The sequence below is a fragment of the Gorilla gorilla genome, chromosome 19 (genome assembly GCF_029281585.2).
Source record: "Gorilla gorilla gorilla isolate KB3781 chromosome 19, NHGRI_mGorGor1-v2.1_pri, whole genome shotgun sequence".
NCBI classification, from domain to species: domain Eukaryota; kingdom Metazoa; phylum Chordata; class Mammalia; order Primates; family Hominidae; genus Gorilla; species Gorilla gorilla.
Window position 1 is genome coordinate 105,698,706 of NC_073243.2, and position 20,782 is coordinate 105,719,487.

General features: G+C 48.9%; 1 protein-coding gene across 1 annotated transcript in view; it reads right to left on the bottom strand.

Annotated features, from left to right (window-relative positions):
• UBE2QL1 (ubiquitin conjugating enzyme E2 QL1) overlaps positions 1–20,529 on the bottom strand; it is a 44,749-nt gene extending 24,220 nt beyond the window's left edge. Inside the window, exon 1 of the mRNA XM_004059058.5 lies at positions 19,120–20,529. Within this exon, the coding sequence (XP_004059106.2) occupies positions 19,120–19,905 (786 nt within the window). The 5' untranslated portion in view covers positions 19,906–20,529. The remainder of the gene's footprint in view (positions 1–19,119) is intronic.
• Positions 20,530–20,782: the final 253 nt, after the last annotated feature.

Here is a 20,782-nt window from a genome sequence, read left to right on the forward strand (position 1 = left end):
AGGAGCATCCCTTCACCCACCCCGCCCCACTGCTCCAGCTCCAGGGAGCATGACCGGCTTCCCTGAGCAGTTAGCAGTGGTGAGGCGATGCTCCGAACCAGAGCGAGGGAACAGGGCAGGGGGCTCGCTCAGCCAGGACAAGGCATTTTCAAGACAGCAGTGGCTGGAAAGGAAGGAGAGAAAGGAACACTGTTAACCTTGGACACGTGCAGAGGAGCAGCATGAGAACAGGGATGGGGGAGGTTTATAGAGACGGTGACAAGGTAAAGTGAGACAAAAAATAGTGTCATCCAGGGATCACAGGGAAATGGGAAAAGTGCCAAAGAAGATGGATCGAGTCCCTGTTCATTGATCTGGATGAGAGCAAGGAGAGAGGCCCAGCAGACAAGGCAGGAAGAATCCTGAAGGCGGAGGGAAAAGTCAAGCATAAGAGATAAAGGCGATACAGTGATCTGAAAAAGGAAGAAAGAAAAAATTCTGGGACAGCTAAGAAAAACAGATAAACCTGCAAAACCTAAAGTTTGTGAGGAGGGATGTGTCGATGCTGCAGGAACAAAGGGGGATGGGAAGGAACACAGTCTGGGGGGCGCGGGTGGAGACGCTGGGGCAGTGGGGCCCGCAGAGACCCCCGGCAAAGACAAACAGGAGGACATCTGAGAGGCAAAAGCTGCAGGAAAGAAGACAAATGACACAAACTCATACATGCTTGGACAGCAAGGCTCTCCTGTGGGCTGAGCTGCGTCCTCTCAAATTCCTATGCTGAAGTCCCAGCCCTCAGCACCTCAGAACGAGACTGTATTTGGAAATAGAAATCTTTATAGAGATAATTACCTTAAAATGAGGTAATCAGGTTGGGGCGTAATCCAATAGGACTGGTGTCCCTCTAGGAAGAGGAAATTCAGACACACGTAGAGGAGACAGATCCTGTGAGGACACAGGGAGAAGATGATGTCTACAAGCCAAGCAGCAGCCTCGGGATCCAGCCCTGCCCACACCTGGATCTCAGACTTCCCCTCTCCAGGAAGTCTGCGAGAGAATGCATTTCTGTCGTTGAAGCCCCCAGCCTGTGGGGACTTTGTTTTAGCAGCTCTCAAATAATGTAGGATAATGCAGGCTCCAAGAATAAAAGTCACAGCTGAATGGAAGGAGGAAAGGGGAGGAGAGGGAGGGAGAGAGAGCAGGGAGGGAGGGAGGCAGAGAGAGACAGAGAGATTGTGGGAAGAGAATGAATTTACACAGTAGCATAGAAATCTTCAATCACGGAAGGACTACAATGAAATAAAAGAAAAGATGTTTACAGAGAAGTTATTTAAATGACACCCTTAACATTAAGTTACTTAACAAAATAAACAGCAAAGCCTCATGTGCCCGGTGACAGTCCCAGGCCCAGAACAGTGAGCAGCCTCCTCCACTTAGTGCCTCTTGACTCAGAATACAAACCTCTCTCAAACGTCCTGCCTGGTGTGTTTTCTGGCGAATGCTATGATGACATTTCAAGGGCACGCGATTACAAACAAAACCCCATAAAGCTTATTCTCACGTACTAAAACACTCTGACCAACAAATTCAGTGTTTAGAGAAAGATAATTCACATGATGTAGGGCCGGAGTGACGTGCCTTTTTGGCAGTCAGCATCACCAGAAAGCCCTGTTACGGCCCTGGCTTTGTGGCTAAAAATGTCCACTTTCCTGACACTGCAGTTAAGGTGCACTCCACACCCTTTGTCTTTCTCTGATGGTTCATGATCTAGCAGTGCCTGAAGGACATCAACTCAACCTCATTCTCCAATAGGTGCTGAGCGCTTACTAAGCGCAGAGCTGGGCTGGTCCGGCAGGCCCCATGTTGCTGCCCGCCAGGGGCCACACTGCCCAGCTCCACCTGGGGGAGCGTCCAGCCCCAGATTGGGAGACAGGACACAGCCCCCCAGGAGGCCCACGGGCCACAGCCAGCTGCAGGTGGCCTGCTCTCAGGTGGGGAAGGGGAGAGGCTGTGGGAGGAGGCAGATGGGTTGGGGGGACTCCAACAGGACACCTGGCCTTGGGGTGTGAGGGGCTCGTGAGCAGCTCACACTTCCTGAGTGCTGAGCAGTTCGCTCCCCATGATGGCTGCCTGGTGCTGACAAGGACTGGAGGTGACCCTGGTTCCAGTTTTTGGAAGAGCAAACAGGGAGGGGAAGAAGTGGCTAGTTCCACCGTGAAGACGCTGGGCGCTGCATCGCCGTGGCTGCCGAGTCAGTGGGGAGGCCTCAGCCCCTCCATGCCTCCCCGCACTGCTCAGGGTCCTGGGAGGGTGGCAGGGGCAGAGGGAAGGAAGAGGGAGGTGCAGGAAGGGAATATAGAGGGTGCAAAGGGAGTGTGAGGGGAGGGAGGTCGCCTGGGGCGCCTAGGCAGCAGAGGGAGACAGGCTGGTGTCGGGGGAAGGAAGCGAGCAAATACACTGAGAGGAGAAAGTGGAAACGCTTTGCGCGGGGTAAAAAGCAAACATGGAAATGCAGAAATGGCGAGGAGTCCAGGTTCCGTCCTCACGGAGGCAGGTTTAAGGTGAGGCAGCAGCTCTTCCGCTGCGCCCTGGAGCTGGCCTCCGGAAGCCTAGACCATCAGGGTCCATTTCCAGCAGCGATTCCCACGCAGGAAGTGAGCGAGGGGTCATCCCGGGGGGCTCTTTCCTCTCCAGGACACAGAGCAGCTGTGTCTGAATTGCTGGGGGCGGAGAGGGGCACCCGAAGCATCCCAGAGTCCCCCACAGAGTCCCTGTTGAAACGAGGTGCAAAGCGCCCTCCACCCCCAGGCACTGGGGAGTGGAAACCGAGGTTGAGAACCACTGGATCCTGAGATTAGGTCTTGGAGAAAATTACTTTCTGCTCATCTCCCAGTTTTCTGTTATGAAATTAAAATATTCACTTCTGTTTAGACTCAGCCTCATTACTGTCTGCCACTTCACTTGGCTCTGCAATCCATTAAGAAAAAGTTTAAGAAAACTAAATGTTTTCCAGCTCTGTTTCCTAACTCTGCTTAATTATGTAATTCTAAATATTTGTTGTTTCTTTTAAAGGTCTAAGAAAACTAAAATGCTGACTGTGCATGGTGGCTCACGCTTGTTATCCCAGCACTTTGGGAGGCTAAGGATGGTAGATCACCTGAGGTCAAAAGTTTGAGACCAGCCTGGCCAATGTGGTGAAACCCCATCTCTACTAAAAATACAAAAATTAGCCATGCATGGTGGCGCACACCTGTGGTCCCAGACACTCGAGAGGCTGAGGCTTGAAAATTGCTTAAAGCCAGGAGGCGGAGGTTGCAATGAGCCGAGATTGTGCCACTGCACTCCAGTCTGGTTGGCAGAGTGAGACTCAGTCTCAAAAAAAAAAAAAGAATAAAAACTAAAATGCTGGTTATAGTTAAAAAGTGCCGGAGCCTGGCAACAGTGCCTCTGTAGTCATACATGAGGGTGCTATTGGTAATCCATTGAATTGTAGCTTCTTATCAAGGGACCAGCACAGATGGCCCTGCAGAGCTACAAATGCTGTTGACTGCAAGAGGTTAAAATACCCGGAGCAGAAATTAGCTGCACTCTAAGTCCAAATGAATCTCTATTTTTGAAACATCATTAAGTCATTTAAAATTCTACTGAGGGTGACCTGAGGCACCTGGTGTCACTCACCATTGAAGCCCAGAGAAGGCAGACACGGCCCTCCCTGCTGCCCCTTTCAGGCCTGCTGGCTGCCAGCATGTTACTGGCTCTGAGCTCCGTAAGTCATCTCCTTGTTTTTTCTTTCCAACCTCCAGAAACTGTTCAAGTTCCTCTAATTACGAAGTGCAGCCAGCAGTGGCCAAGAACCCTCAACTACAAGGCAGGGAAATCAGCTACTTCTGATAAAGACCTTCAGAACCTAATCAGACACAGGAACAAACAAAACCACAAGGTATGTGCTATGATTCTATGGGAACGCACTGGGAGCTATTTCCCGTTCCTTTCCGACTTGTGAGACATCTTGTCATCTTGAATTTGGAATTGTTTTTTGATATGGGATTGTAAATCTTTTGTAGTTTCATTGTTCCTACTGCAGGACCTAAAACACTCATGTATTGGGAAGATAATTTTCTCTGAGTGGTTAGCAGGTGCCAAATGTAGCTCAAAACATCACTCAACAGCTCAAAAGCATCACTGAGGTCTTGGTTTACAACTGACCTTGTTTGCTAGGCCTGTTTCCCAATTCTACTTAATTACGTAATTCTCGATATTTGTGTTTGTGTTTTTAAAAAAGCCCTTAGAAGACAGGAGAATCACTTGAACCCGGGAGGCAGAGGATGCAGTGAGCTGAGATCACGCCATTGCACCCCAGCCTGGGCAAAAAGAGTGAAACTCTGTCTCAAAATAAAAAAAAAAAAAAGCCCTTAGGATAATCTGAAACAAAAATTTGGTGCAAAATAACAGCACAGGCTGGGCACGGTGGCTCATGCCTGTAATCCCAGCACTCTGGGAAGCTGAGGCGGGTGGATCACGAGGTCAGGAGATCGAGACCATCCTGGCTAACATGGTGAAACCCCGTCTCTACTAAAAATACAAAAAATTAGCCAGGCGTGGTGGCGGGTGCCTGTAGTCCCATCTACTCTGGAGGCTGAGGCAGGAGAATGGCATGAACCTGGGAGGCAGAACTTGCAGTGAGCCGAGATCGCGCCACTGCACTCCAGCCTGGGCGACAGAGCAAGACTCCGCCTCAAAAATAATAATAATAATAATAATAATAATAATAATAATAATGATAATAATAATAACAGCACAAGTACTAAGCCTACCTGGGTTTCGGGAGAACTTCGGACCAAGGTCTGGCTCCTGGTCCCGCTGCTCACAGAATGTGGGGAGGGGGTGGTGATCAAAAAATAAAGGGCGTTTGCAGTCTGCACCACGCAGAAAAGTGAGGCCACCACCCTGTTCCTTAGCGCCTTCCTTACCCAAGGCCCTGCACCAAGGACATGCCAGCCTCCTCTTCACCTGTTCACGTGGCCCTCTTTTCACTGCTATCCTCCAAACTCAAATTCTTTCCCCAGCCTTTCTTTAGGATCACTGTATTATACACTTAAAATATGTTTGCAAGCTCTAGAATAAACAAAAGAATTTACTCACCCCATTTCAGGGTGAAACCTTCTAGCACAATTTGAAATATTTTTAAGAATACTACCAATCTGTAAACATCATGACTTACTAATTTAAAGGAATAGCAGGTAACAATGAAATAAATGAGACTGAAGGGAGATACAATTAAGATTGGGTGCAATGTACCAATCTTTACTGTAATTATGTCAAGAAAATAACAACATCAAAAGAAAGGAAAAGAGTCAGTAGCAAAGAAATGGATGATTTAGAGATGCACACTCTGAAAGCTTTTACTTATGGAAAATGCTGCCTTCCGTTTATCATTCACTCCAACTGTGCTTCACGCCTAAGACTAGTTAATTGCGCAACATTATTTTTGTTAAGACCAAACAAATTACAAATCAGCCTTTCATGCTTGGTTCAGAAGCCGGAAATGTCAGATTCCTTTTCCTGCAGCAGAAATCTTACATTTCCCTCAATCTCCCTGGGCAACTTAATCTAATGGTGATGTATGGAAGTTTCCATAGAATTCTATGGGGAAAGTCCCACAGGGATTTTGGGTGAGGCTTATTCTGCCCTAAGTGCACGCTGAGTGAGGGTGGCCTTTTTCTTCCTTGAGCCCTTCAATAGGTCGTTCTGTCAAGCCCTCCAGTTAGTGGCCTCTCACACCTGGCACTTGACAACTCCTCCTTGATGATGCTTCCACATGAGGCAGCACAGGGAAGATGCCCCCGGGCAATTCTCACTAAGCAGGAGCAGGAGGAGCTGGCCCCTGGCAGCTCCTTGAGGAGCACTGGTCTGCTTCAGCCATGCCACCCTCGGGAGCATGAGAACACAGGGACTGGCCTCACTCCTCAGTCCAGGATCCCTCTGTTGCCTGGGCTTCTGGGAAAGCTTGCATGCCCCGTCCACTGGAGAGCTGAATGCAAATCTGGGGTGGGGGCCTTGCCTTTCTCCTGCCCTTACCCTCAATGGTGGCCCTGCAGCTGCCGGCAGATCCCCCTCCTTTCTTGATACTAGGTCCCTGACTCTCAGGGTAGCCCATTGGCTGCTTTCTTCATATGCCTCCTCCCACATCTGGGTCTTAAGTCCTAGGTTGAGATTGTCTTTCCTGGTCGAGTCCTGACCAAGACCCAGTTCTGAAGTCTTGGAGCATCTTCTGGCCACAGAGACAGCATGGGGTGGTCTGAAAGGCCTGTAGAGGTTAAATGACCATCACCCTCGCTTGGGCTTGTCCAGCCTACTGGCCTTCATCATGGCCAATAAGGTCAAGTGCTGACCAACAGCTGCTGCAAAGCCTGCTGTGTTCACCTTTCCAACAAAGCTGGGGATGCCGAGGGCTGAGAGCCTGCGGCTTATCCAAACGGGACATTCGGTGGAGCTGGGAAACCAGTGGGAACCTGAGACTTCTAAACGGTGTGTGGCTGGAGCCAAGGTGGGGATGGAGGGCCTTTAAGATTTTTCTCAGGATAGGGTGATCGGAATCATCTCACTAAAAGATTACGTGACAGCTAAATAATGTGTTTAACAGGAGCAAAAAGGAGACATAAATAAATATGAACAAATGGTCTGAGCACTGTAGGGCAGGTCTGTTTCTATTTGCTGATATTACAAACCTAGATCAGTAGTTATGGCAACACCACCCAGGCCCAGGAACTGATTTAGATATCACTGCAGGCTCCATTTCCACGTAAAGGATAATATTCCTTCCTAGAATGATATGCGGGGTGGGGGGCGGGGGGGGGGGGCTGAAAAACACTGGGGATAGGAGGATGCTTTCTGCCTATAATGATCTCAGATGAGGACATTTCAATATTTCTAAACTATGGGAAAATCACTGGGAATACAATAAAAACAGCGTAGAAATCCTGGAGGATCAATTAACTGTATCCCACACCCTGTCCCATGAGAATACAGAGTCTACCCACTTAAGTCTTCAGATTGGGGGAGAACCCTAGAGATAGCTAGTCAGTCTCTTCCAAAATGCAGAAAGCCTCACCCTAGATTTTGGGCCAATGCTCAAGGCCTCAGTTGACTGACCAGTTAAGAGAATGTGAAGCAGGCATTGGTATTCCACTGTTGAATAGCCTCCAATTGCAGTAAGACCATATGTCATATCACAGGTGTTTCTGAGAAACTCGGCTAGTCCTGCAGGTCGAATATTTCAGCTAGGTTTCTCTTAAATTCTACTAAAGAAAGGATCTTTCTTAAAAGTATTAATATTAGAAAGGATCCATGTAATTGACTACAGGGAAATTCTCTTTCAGTTGTACTGAAACAGTTGATGTTCATTCTGTGTGACTTGTGATAATTGCTGGAGTCCACAACTTTTTACAAATTTTAAAATTTGATTTATGAACCGGTTTTTCACCTTGAAACAAAATGGTAGCCAAGAAGTTTTCAAGTGGGCATTGCGTTCTGTAACAAAGAATGAATATCAACAACATTTAATGGCTAACAAGGACTTTTGGTGTGCATTTAGGGAGCATAGAGGTAAATGTTTTAAATAAGAATATTCTTCTATGTAATTTTCTAGCTGAACGCCAGCAAAATAAATCAAGCTAATTTAAAGATGCTACCAATGTAATGGAATTCTTATGATACCAAAGTTAAAGAGGTGAAACAACCCAGATATCAATCTTTGCTGGAACAATAACATAATCCCATAAATCAGCCCCTGATGGTGCAAAATCATTTGATGATGGCATGTCAGCAAAGGCAACAGCAAGCGTCCACAGAAGTAGATTTATGAGGGCAAAAAGGAGGCTCTTCTGAGTTTCCTGTGAATCTCTGTAACAATACAGTCATGGACGGAAACACCCAAGGCACCTGGAGGTGAATATTGCCATGAAACACTCATCATTATGAAAGCAGATATCTGTGTGCATGGGAGGCTGCTGTGTCTTGGCCATACATTTCTGTGCATTTAATTCAATAAATCTCCTTCTTCTTTAGAAGCAGGAACATCTATTGATCACCTTATCTATGCAAGGAACACGTGTCATCATTTCCTTTGATCCTCATGATTCATGTGAGCAGTTGGGTTTATGCTCCTTGCCTTTAGGGGAGGCCTCTGATGCTCAGGGAGGCGGGTGCCTGCCCAGGAGTGAGCCACGCTCAGAAGGGGGAAGGCGCTGGAGCCTTGCCTCTGCCTGCAGATCCCCAGCTTTATCCCAGCCCCACCCACCAATAACACGGGGGAACTGAGACACCTGTTGGGCTCCTAAATCTTGATCCCAGTTGCTCTGGCCCTGAGCTGCAGAATAAGGTTTAGGATCTTTCGCAAGACAGCCATCACCACCTAGAGCCACACACTACCTCGAGTTCTTAACCTGGGGCCCATGCACTCCTCGGGGTGTATATATTTGGATGGGAAAAAATGTCTCCATTTTCACTAACTTTGAACTGCAATTCAGCACTTCCTATAATTAGGATTGAAAGTTAAGAAACCACAGCAGTATTAGCAATGCCTTGGCTTTGTCACCAATAGACAAATGTTTTAAAATCGCATTACAGTTGTGATATTGTTGTAGATATTTTGAAATGTCATTGATGTTCATTATTGTCAGATTAGGAGAGTGTTAGACCTGCCTCTAGATCTTAATATTTAATGTGTTAATAAAGTGCTTTTTAATTTATTTTAGTTCATCATGTTTTAAAAACATGTTCTGATAACTGTATTTAAGTATAATTGGCTTCCTTTGAAATCCTATGCATTTTGTTTTGTGCAACGAAAGACGTTATTCTGGGGAGGAGTCCGCAGGTGTCCCCAGACACCTCGAGGCCATGCAGTCCTCCAGGTGGCTTCGAGGGGTTTGGGGCAGCAGGAAGGGACTCCTGTGGTTGGTCGCCTGTTTCTCTTTGACCGATCATCAAGAATAACCAAGAGCCCTCTATCTCTCTTATGAAAAGGCAGATGCCAGGATACCCTTTTAAATGAAATTACTAATAAAATAAGCACTTCAATTCAGTTCCAACTCACTTTTTATTAGATCAGTTTTATTTGTGACTTATGGTAATGTCCTTTAAGTGTTGTGAAATTTTTATCTTTATAGTTAGAGTAGCAGTCTTGTATGAGTTCTCTAAGATAATGATGTTTCATAGCGTACATTATAAAAGAGATCAAAGGAAGTCAGCAGGGCTCTGGAGGGGTGGGGTCACAGCCACCAGTCTCTGCAGCTCTCCTGCATTAGTTTTAGGCATTGTTCACATTGGATGAAGGCACTTCCCCTGGAGGATCCTAACCCGCTGCTGTGGACAAGGCCCCTGGCTGTGCTGTGTGCTCTTCTTTCCCACCCAACCTGGAGGAGGAAGGCTCCCACCCGAGAGGTGCTGTCAGACGCAGGCACGTGTGCGCTGCAGGAGAGGGCTCTGATAAAGAACAGCCTCCTTGCACAAAGCCAGGTTAAATACATTGTGATTCATTTAGTATTTTGATGACTCTTAAAAAGTTACATTTTAAAGGCTTCTAATACTCAACTAGTTACAGTTAATTTAAGCTTGTAACTCACTCAATTCTGGTGAAGTTTCCACTGTGGTATTTTTATTTTTCCTTGGCTGAGAAGCAGAGTTGAGTAGCATATGTCACTAATCATGAAGGACTCCAGCACAAATTAATCCCAGCAGCAATTGATCTTTACTTAGTACAGTTACATCCAATTCCTGACAGACATCTTATGGGAAGCAATATGGGCACCCAATCTGACACTAAGTAATCACCCTAATACATACATATTGATCCGTAAGGCAAAAATAATTGGTTTAATAATTTTGTGCACAAAATGTCCAAATTCATAAAATATTAATCACAGCTTTTTATTAGAACCAAAATGTAATAAGTTCTGTAACTCCATATTCTGATATTTGCAAATGTCTGATCTTCAAGATCAAAAAATGAGAATTACCCTTCAAATATTTTTCTGGAAATTTTCCCTTCAATTTCCAAGTGAGCTGAGGACAATTCAACTTTACGTGTAACTGATCCTTTACCAGACAGTATTTTCTTAGCTCCTTCATCAAAGAACTCAGTGAAACCCCTCGAGAATACCTGCCAAATACTGTGATGAAGAATTAGTATTTATTTTAGAGAAATTATTTTAAGGTAGCCATTCCTTCAATCTGAGTGATTTTACCAATGTAACAAAAATGTTCAAAAAGCACTTCTTTCTTGAGTTATTTTCAGAATCTCTAAAATGCCTTTCCCTTTCATATACAGAATAAATAAAGCTGTAATAATTATCTTTCTCCTACGGTTTGAAGCAATTAACACATTCATCCATTTTGCTCAATCAATACAAGGAGCTTATGATGAACCCGGGCCAATATATTTGTCCAACGTTGCTGATAATTCCGTACCATGTGTCAGACTTGATGGATGCACCATCCGTCCTCTCGTGAATTGATTCTGAGTATTGTAGGAAAACCATGCACCATGGAACTGCAGAGGCATTCCTGACATCCATATGTGCCATGAGGAACAATAATACTACACGTGGTACTTGCCAACTAGACGCCTCCTCAGGACCAGGTGGCTCTGGCACTGGACTGGTTGCCTGGTGGCAGCTCAGCTCTGTGCATGATTCAACCTCAACAAGCCTCAGTTTCTTCCTCTGTAAAATGGGAATAACAATAGCACCTACCTCATAGGCTGCTACAAGGATTTAACCAAATCATTCACATAAAGCATTCTGCACAGCAGCTGACCCACAGAAAGCACTTACGTTGCATCGCAAGAAGGGGCAAAATGAAGAGGATAGGGAGTCTGCTCAGGGAAACAGATCTTGTGGCAAACATTTATTTGGCACAAACAAAGTGTTGGACATTTAGCAAAGAGAAGGGGCAATACGGTTGTAATTAGTAAACTGGCAGGATAAGCACAGAAATGAACTCTTTCTAAACAATGCCGAGCTTCCTCCTCTGCAGTTCAGAGGAGGAAGTCATCGCTTTTATTGAAGGAGTGGTTGAGCAGCTGTTTGCAGAGAAGTTGGGGCATCTGGGCAGGGTTTTTAAGGATGACCAGGGATTCACCCGGTGAAGATGGGCAAGAGGGGCTTCCAGGCAGAAGGGGCTGGTGGAAGAGGAGCCTCAGTGGGGGCTGTGGCGGATGCAGGAATGCCATCATGGCTGTACAGTGCTGGGAAACTTGAGCTCTATTTCATAAGGTTCATAACCAGATGTGATAAAGCTAGGTCTGCATTTTAGAGGAGCCATGCAGGTGGCATCAGGGAGGATGGACAGGGACACAGAGACTGGATGGGGGCACTGCAGGAATCCCAGCAGAGGACAGGCACCCACGAGGCAGGAGCACAGGGCTGGAGAGGAAAAGAGCGGGAGAGGAGAGCCTAGCATGAAGAATAGGAACAGAAGAGGCTCGGTGAGTGTGGCTCCCTGACCATGCTCAGCCCTGCTGGCCAGGTAAGGGGCAAGGTCGGGCAGCTTCTTCTGGCTTCTGCAGACACACCTGCCCTCATCTCGCAATCCTTTGCCACCTGATTGGTCCCAAATCTGCTCTCCCAGTCCGGTGTCTTTGGTCCTCCCACTCAGCTGGTTTCCTCCCAGCCTTGTGGGATTAGCAGGCCAGGGAGAGGACCAGGGGAGTGTCGCAGACGTTATGCAGAATGGGGAAGGGTCGTCATGGGAATGCCAAGGGCAACGTCACTACAGTGCTCAGTGAATGAATGAATGATGTGTGTAACAATGAGAAAATAACTGAACAATTAAACCTTAGCTTAGCTTGCCGACTTACTGAGTAGGAAAGTGTAGACATTACTGGAAACATTTCTGCCATTACTACAACTTCTTGGTCGGTGTGGGGGCATGCCTGGCCTTTCCATTTATCAGCAATGAAACCATATTCCAAAAAACACTGAGTGACTAATGCCCCATGTTAATGTCGAGTCTCAATCACCCTTAAGTAGAGTGTTTTCTCTAAGAACATCACTTGGAATTTCTGAAGACCTTGCTGACCCCAGGACCCCACTGTGCCCATGTCCCCACTATATACCCAGGCCACTGTCTATTGTCAGATCCATGGATATTTCCTAAATATTAACAAAAAGATACTTGTGAAGCCACTTGGCACGTCAAAAGCAAATGTGAAGGGTTTTGTCTTCTCCCCATTAGAGGGTACGTTCCCTGTGGCAGGCACTTGATGTGTATCTGATCCCCCAACGATGCCTAGGAAGTTCCTGCATGACGGGAGGCACTCGATTCCTGTGCTGTATTAATTTGTCGGCCACGGCTCTGGAGGGTCTGCTCACACCACCCTCCGCAGCTGCGTCTCATCGAGGGTGGAGTGAATCATCCGTACGTTTTCTTTTTCAGGGTTTACACTCCCTCGTAGTCTACACAAGCAGTCCAGGGAGGAAGGCTGGCTTTAGGATGGCATCTCTACAGAAGTCGGGCTTTGAAGGCGCTGAGTCAGGGTTGACCTAGGACAGGGAGTGTGAGCCAGGTGGGGTAGGGAGGTTGGGGGGATTAATTATCGCCACTTCTGAAGCTCTGGGCTGTGGTTACTGGTGGGTGAGGCTGTGTCTGCCAGATGGGTGGAGAGGGAGGAGGTGGACCATGGCCAGCGTCAGGCAGCTTTTCCAACCCGGGCTGCCCATTAGAATCATGAGGAGCTCTTTTGGACCAGCCTCTGTCAGGGCCTGATCCTAGACCACAAAGTCTGAGTCTTTGAGGGGACAGCCCTGGTACTGAAATAATCTGCACACTCCTCAGGGCATCTAATGTGCTGCCAGGGTTGGGAACCACTGGCAGAGAAGAAAGGACTAACACTTGTGGCCAGCCGTCCTCTCCCCTCCCGACTACGTCAACACATCTAGGGCAGCAACAACCTCTGATTCTAGGAGCTCCAAAGTGTGGCTCAAAATCCCTGCCACAAGTGTCTGTTTTGTTTCCTGAACTATAAAAGCCATTTCTGCTGGTGTCTTATCTGCCTCTGACATGGTACTAGTGAGGCTGCCTTCCTTCTAAACCTGGGTGTGGACGAGTCTCTTCCTGACGATGAGAAGGGAGACACTGACCAGGTTGTGGGTGTCAGGCCTTCATTCAGACTTCAGCTCAGTGTCCACATGGGCACATTCCAGTAAGAAACAGCCACGAACCTACACTGTCCTTACAGAGAAAACCAAATCTCCCCCATCGCTTAAGGGAAATCAGAAAAGTATACAAAAATACACTACAACCCTCTTCCTGCAAGTTCAGATTCTCAAAGTCTCATGATGAAGTAAAAGTAGCTTCTACCAGGAGCTGCCCCATGCACCCCGGGCTGAGCTGCTGGAGCTCTCCAAGTGGGTGTGGGGCTATTTTTAGGATGCAGTCCTGCCTGTGTCCTCCTGCCTGCCCTACTTGATAGAAGAACAAGTAGCTATTTTTTCCTCTGAACAGTCCAGCATATCGATACCTCAAGCTGCAGAGTCATCGGTGGTGGCAATAATCTCCGTCCCCTGTACACAGTGCAGGACACAACACAGTGACTCATAAGCACGCTACCAAAAATCCACATCTCCCTGGACGAATCAGATGGCGTTACCCACCCCTGCCGGTCACTATTTTTGCTCTAGGTTGTTCTAGCTTCCCTCCGGGTGTGCAGCCATTTCTCTGCTCAAAGCTGCGGGCAACATTCTCCATCCAGTGCCTCCCTCCGTGTGGTTTCATCTACTGCTTTTCAAACTAGCACAGCAGTTGCAGAAACAAGATGAGCAACTGGTTAAAAAATTCCTGTTTGGTTGCGTTATGGGCTGAATTGTTTCTCCTCCATTCACCAAGGTACATGGTGAACCCCTAACCCACAGCACCTCAGAGTGTGACCTTATTTGGAGATAGGGTTTTTAAGAGGTAATTAAGTTAAAGTCAGGTCAGGAGGATGGGCCCTAATCCAATCTGACTGTGTTCTTACACGAAGAGGAGATTAGGACACAGACACACACAGAAGGAAGGTCATGTGAGGACACAGGGAGGACACAGCATCTACAAGCCAAGCAGGCAGGACTCAGGAGAAATGAGCCCTGCTAACACCTTGATCTTGGACTTCCAGGTCCTCTGTTATGGCAGCCCCAGCAACCTAATACAGGGCCTTTAAACATTTTGTGTGTTGTACGGCTGGGTGAGGTGGCTCACACCTGTAATCCCAATACTCTGGGAGGCCGAGGTGGGAGGACTGCTTGAGCCCAGGAATTTGAGACCAGCTGGGCAACATAGTGAGACCCCTATCTCTACAAAAAATAAACAAAATTAGCTGGGCAAGGTGGTGTGCACCTGTAGTCCCAACTACTTGGGAGGCTGAGATGGGAGGATTGCTTGAGCCCAGGAATTAAAGATTACAGTGAACAATGATCATGCCACTGCACTCCAGCCTGGGTGATAGAGGGGACCCTGTCTCAAAAAAAATCTCTGTGTTATAGCCGGTTAGAAGCCCACAGATTTTAGGAGCCCAACGGGCTGTTCATCTTTGTCACTCTTTCTGATGAGACTGCTGGTTTTACAGTCATAAGTAAAGTGCTATTTCTAGGCCTAGTATTTTGGAAGATGGGCTTTATGTATGTCTCTGTGTGTGTGTGTGCACATGTGTGTGCACTTGTGCTTCCCAGTGACACCATGGTGTGGCCCCCTCTCAGACCTAAGGTGGATTTTAGTGACATCACTGCATATCATTTCACAAAGCTGAGCTGCAGAGCCCTTTACTGTTTCCTTACACTTAGACAAGTTTCCTTTATTAAAAAACATCCAGAAACCGTCAGGCAAACAGAACTTGTCCTGAAATTGCTTTCCAATTTTAAATTCAAACAGTTAAGACTCAAGGATGCTTTAGTCCTGATGTTCTGTGAATCTTCTGCAGATGGCTGGCTGAGCAGCTCTTCTCTGTGGACAGAAAGGATTATCATAATGGTCACAGTTAAAAACGACTGCCTGGAAACAGCAAGGTGCTTGGATGGCACCTGGCCTGACTGCCATTTCCAACAGCTTTTACTCATGCTGATGAAATTTCAGAGCCTTGCCACTCATGAGCTGTTATGAGAGCATGTGGCTGTATAAACTCCACCTGACTCTGTGAAACTACAGTTTCCTCACCTGTACAACGACCATCAAAAGAGCAGAACCAGGGAGGTTCAAACATCCTCAAACATCCTATGTTCTCTGCTGGCCCAGAGTTTGGCACAAGCAAGTAGGGAATGCTTCCTGCTGCTGCTGCTGCTGCAGTTATTATTACCAACACTGTGTGCATGCCGAATTGTATGGTTGGCTCTGAGGGGCCAGGAGAGGAGTGAGGAATTGTCACTCAATTGCCATTTGGTTCCCTGCCCCTGGCGATGCCTAATTAACTAAAAAGGGGACACTCAGGAGGTGAGCCACAGTGAAAGCAGGGCTCTGAGTCAGTGCACCATCAAGTAGCTTTTGGGGACCCTGCTGCTGCACACACAACTGACAGAACAAGGTCCCTGGCCAGTCACGCCATCGTCCCACGCTCCAAGCCTGGAGTGGAAGCCAGTAAACTCTGGCACTCTTCATGGCCAGCATTCCCCAATGCTGATGCTACTTTGTCTAGGTTTACAGAGTCCGAAAATGCAGTTTTTGTAGGTTAAGCTACCTACTAGGTGCAAGCACTGTGCTGGGATTACAGGCTACTTTCATTTCAAAACCAACATCTTCCAGCTTTTGAAAGGCAAAAATCTTACACTGGAGCTGTGGGTTGTATTCTTTTGGTTCAGTAACTAATAAAGGATGCAAATAATTATCTAAAAGTATACTTTTAACATTTTCACCAGTTCATTCTAAAAGTACAGAGTTTTAAAATCCAATTATAAAAAACTAAGAGTTACCTAAAAATGCCTCTAGTCAAAAGAGGGTTTAGTAACAGACAAAGGAGGAAGATATGTATATCATTATTTCTACATAGAATATATCATAGAGGAAATTTATATATTAATTTAATTTAAGACAACCACAATTCATACAGCAACATGCAAGAGATTTTGGTAACACAGGCCAGAGAGTCTCTTAAAAGCCTCACGAAATGACTGAATTTATCATATGATGTGATAAACCTAAGCTTTTTATTGTACACAAAACTGTTAAGCAGATATTTTTATGTTACACACAAAACTCTTAAAATTGTTTTACAATTTCTCTAGAAGTATAGAAACAGCGTATCCTCAATTCACAAAGTTCAGCTGAGCAGTGAATGTTTTCCTCTATAAAAGAAGCAAACCAGCCTTTTCTAACTCTGCAGCTTATGAAAATGAATCCTAAAAAAGAAATCCCGAGAAGTATCAGAACATAACTAGAATATAACGACTCTCCCTTTTAAAGTAATTATCGGTTTGGTAGCTGTCCCAGTTCTCCTTGAATACCTAATCAGGTATTTTGATTGCTTTCCCAAAGCATATTACCTCTAACTGAGGAAATAATTTGTTAACTACCATATGTGCTCTGAACAACCAGTAGGTAGTGAATTTGCAAAAGTACATAAAGAGACAATCAACCTCAGGTTACCTGAAACACCATCAGAATCCTTTTGTGCACAGAATCCTAAAACATTAATGACTATTCATTTCTTCCTTTCTTTCATTGCATTTTGAATATTTTATGTATGCCACACATTACCCTCTCTTAGACAGCTGTATGTTGGAAGCAGCATGAAAAAATGCAAAGAAATTGAACTTGTACTTTAAAAAGTGCTGAGATTTTGCCTCTATTTAGATGTGGAACAGAAAACATAACACGACATGCTAGGTGGAGGGCAATGGGTTCAATTAGGATTTTATCAAAGTAAGAAATGAAAAAGTTGATAATTACTTTCAATAAAGAAATCTCTCACTTGCAAACTGTACGTTAGAATCTCAATTTCAAATACAGAGAAAAGAAAATATACTTACAAGGACCCGCGTATTTTATATATTGCCCATTGCTATATTGCCGCTTGGCATATGGGCACCAAAGGAATTATTATTATACACAGCATTAATGTAGAAATGGGAAACATTTAATTTCCTGAGGTCCCTCTCTCTCTTAAAAAAAAATCCCCATTTCTCATTTCAAACCTTTGTTTTCTCGCATCTTTCAAAATATAGGCAGTGGTCCAGTTCATCTCTAAGATCTCTTCCAAGTCTAAAATGTTAGGACTCTGTGATCCCAGAAGGGAATACACATTCCTCTTCCCCTGATCCCCAATGTCATCTTCATTGCGAAGAATGAAAAACAATAACAGACTGTTCCAAAGAATTCTGATTAGCAATGATTCAAGAAGCAAATAACCAAGGCATTTCTGCAAAGAATTCTTCCACTTCATTTGTATAAATCCTGTTTGAAAAATAAAACTGAGATCCCCTACCCCCCATGCTTGCATTCTATCACATGAACCTTTCATCAGACTCAACATGTAACTGCAGGATGGAAAATAAACCTCTGATATTAAAGCACTAAGCCTCCCTCAGCTGAAGATGTTTTTCTAGAATTGTTACACCCATGCTATTTCTAACTCGGGAAATGTGTGGAACCTAAACCTTAGAAAAGATGGACTGGCAGGATGGGTCAGGAATTACCTGACCTTCTCTGCTGGAGTTAGGATGCTATTTGTTTGGAATCCCAGGGGTTCCAGCTTTAGTGAAATTGGCAGAACAAGCATTATTTGATTAGTGTGAAAGAGCCTGCAGTGAAAGTGCCAGGCAGGGAAGAAGTGATGGCTTCTGATAGGCCGCCTGTAGAAAGATCAAGCCGAGGTCATTTGGGGTCTTTTAAAGAAAAGGATGATTTTTCATAAATCTAAAAGATGCCCACACAGCAATGTAATTTTCTTAAGTAATGCTTAATATTGATTCAGGAAAACACCAGAGAACTCAACCGCAGTCGACAGCATATAATTCGAGCAGATAACACCATCACGCACTCACCCTGCTCTCAAGTACTTTGGGGTTTCTTTGCGTAAAGCTGCCATCTGATGCAATAGGTGAGAAGGCTCAGGAGAACTGTTTGGCCCTTCGTTTGGTATTTCGTTAAAATCTTTAGCCCTGATAAAGGATTTAACTGCTTGGGGCAGTGAGGTGAGGGGATGAGGAAAAAGAAGCAGGTCTGAAAGAGACCAAGACCTGGAACGTCTACCCCAGAGGTGGTGGTCCTAAGGGGTTCGGGGAAGGAAGGGGGTGCTCTGAGGGGAAAACAGGCATTGCCGTGGGGGGTTCTGGTCTTGTCCCTTAAGGGAATGCCCAAACCACACCGCCGCCTCTCTAGAGTGAGTTCCCAAGAGCAAAATTTCCACCTTTCCAGGAGAGGCAGCCCAGAAGAAGGCAGGGGGCGGATTTACAAGCAGGCAGCTGTCCCTCCCCAGGGCACCCACCTGCAGACCTCCCACCCGAGTCCCCTGCGGAGGAGCCTTGTGTGTGTGTATGGGGGGGGGGTGTTGGGGGGGTGGGAGATCAGCTGGGTTGGACACTTAAATTCTGAGGTCCAGGAAAAGTTCTCACCTTCATAGAGATTATAGGGACAGGAGATTGAGGAGCAGACAAGGGAGGGGCGAGAAAAGGTGAGACAGAGGAGAAAGAAGAGTAGGGGAGCCAGGGAGGGTGGAGAAGGAAAAAATGAAAAAGGAATGGGGGTGGGAATAGATGGGGGGACAGAGAAAGGGGTGAGAGGAGAAAGAGTCCAGGAGGAAAGGGAGAGGAGGGTATGGGAGAGGGAGGCTAAGGAAGAGGGATGGAAGAGAATTACGAAGGGATGAGGAGAGAATGAGCAAGCTAGAGAGACCAGAGAGACGGCAGAGACCGAGACCAGAGAGACGGGCAGAGACTGAGACCAGACGGGGACGGGAGAGACGGGACGGAAAGCAGGGGCAGGAAGAAAACGCTCAGGGAAAAGAGGTGGAGGCGCTCGGAGCATCCCGGTGGGGCGCTGGTGTAGTCAGAGCTGGGAGCGAGATGGCCGGAGGGGCCGGCGCTGGCCCTCACCTCGGGGCCCGGGCGCCCGGCGGCGCTGCAGACCCGATCTCGGCCCCGCGCCCCCAGCCCCGCCGCCCCGGCGCGCGCGCCTTACCTGGCCCTTGACCAGGCTGGCTGCGAACTGGCGCATGACGGCCTCCACGGTGTAGGCGCTGGACCAGCCGCGCGGCGTGAGCAGCTCCATGCAGATGGCGCCGCCGTCCAGCACGTAGCCGTTCTCCAGGCGCGGGCTGAGCACCCGCATGAAGGGCGGCGAGAAGGGGAAGTTGTCGGGGAAGGTGAGGTTGAGCAGGATGAACTCGGTGTTGGTCTCCTTCATGTCCTGCCACAGCACCGAGTCCTTGTCCACCTGGTGTAGCTTCACGTTCCAGTCGAACAGGCTCTCGTCCACCAGCTCCACGGAGATGAAGCGGTCGCTAAGGCGCGCGATGTCCTGCAGCTCCTTCATGAGCCGCCGGCTGCGCACCTGCGTGCAGTGCTGCTGGCGCGCCGCGGGGACCAGGCTGCCGCCCGCCGCCGCCGCCACCGCCGGGCCCGGCCCCGCCCTGGCGCCCGCTGCCCTCTCGCGGGGGCCCCCGGCCCCCGCCGCCGCCGCCGCCGCCGCCGCAGCCGCCGGCGCCTTGTCGCGCGGGGCCAGCTCCGCCGCGCGCTTGCCCTTGCCCTTGCCGGGTCCCGGGCTGGCGTCGCCCGCGCCGCCGGGGTGCTGCTGCTGCTGCTGCAGCTGCTGCTGTTGCTTGTGGCCGCCGCTCTTGGCGCCGCCCTTGCCGCGCAGAGACGCGCTCTGCTGGCCGCCGCCGCGGTGGTTGTGGTGGTGCTTGGGGTCCTCGGTGTCCCGGTTATGCAGGCGGATGAGCCCGATCTTCCGCAGCAGCGTGGCCATTTTAGGCTCGGCGCCGGCTGGGGGCTCCCCTCGGCTCCTCCCCCGGAGCCCGCAAGCCCGGGCGCTGGGGGCGCGGGGCGGCGGCGACGGGCGACCGCTCAGCGGGGCGAGGCAAGGGCCACCCCAGGCGCCGGCGGCCGTGGCGCAGCGGAGCAGGCAGCACGCGCGCTCGCCGGCTGCGGCGTCGCCGCTGTCATATGACGGGGCCCGCTCCGGCTCGCGCTCCGGCCGCCCGGGGAGGGGAGGCGTGGAGGGGACGCGGCGCGGGCGGGGGTCCCCGGGCCGGTCCCTGGGCACAGCCCCCGAGTCCCGGCGTCTGCTGTCCTTTGTGCGCGGCCGTGGCCGCGCTGGCCCCGAGTCCGAACGCCGCGCTGGGGAGCGCAAAGCCTCTCGCAGTGCCCCGGAGGCAGCGAGTGGCCGCGGGCTCGCGCCTGGCGCTCCTGCTGGCCGTGCCGCGCTGGCGGCTACCGCGGGGCCCGGGCTGCTGCCGCTCGCGTCGCCGCCGCCGCTGCGGCTGCTGACATTGCAGAGGCGGCTGCTCCGTCTGAGCCGAGCTAGGCGCGTAGGGGGCGGCCCTGCTGGCCGGGAGGGGGGGCGCGGGGCGGAGCCGCCAGCTTGCCTGCGCCGAGCCGCCCCCGCAGCCCGCTCCCGCGGCGACACGCGCGCGGCCGCTTGGGGGAGACCGCGGTGCGCGCCGGGCCGGCCGGGCTGGGGGCTGCTGGGGGCTGCTGGGGGCGCAGGCCAGGCCGGGGAAGCCGGGCGGGGGCGGGGCGCTGGGGGTGAGCCTGGCGCTCTCGCCGGGGTCTCAGGCACGGGGCCCTCCTGCCCTGATCTCGGGTCGCCGCGGCCCCCAGCCCGAGCCTCAGACCCCACTTAA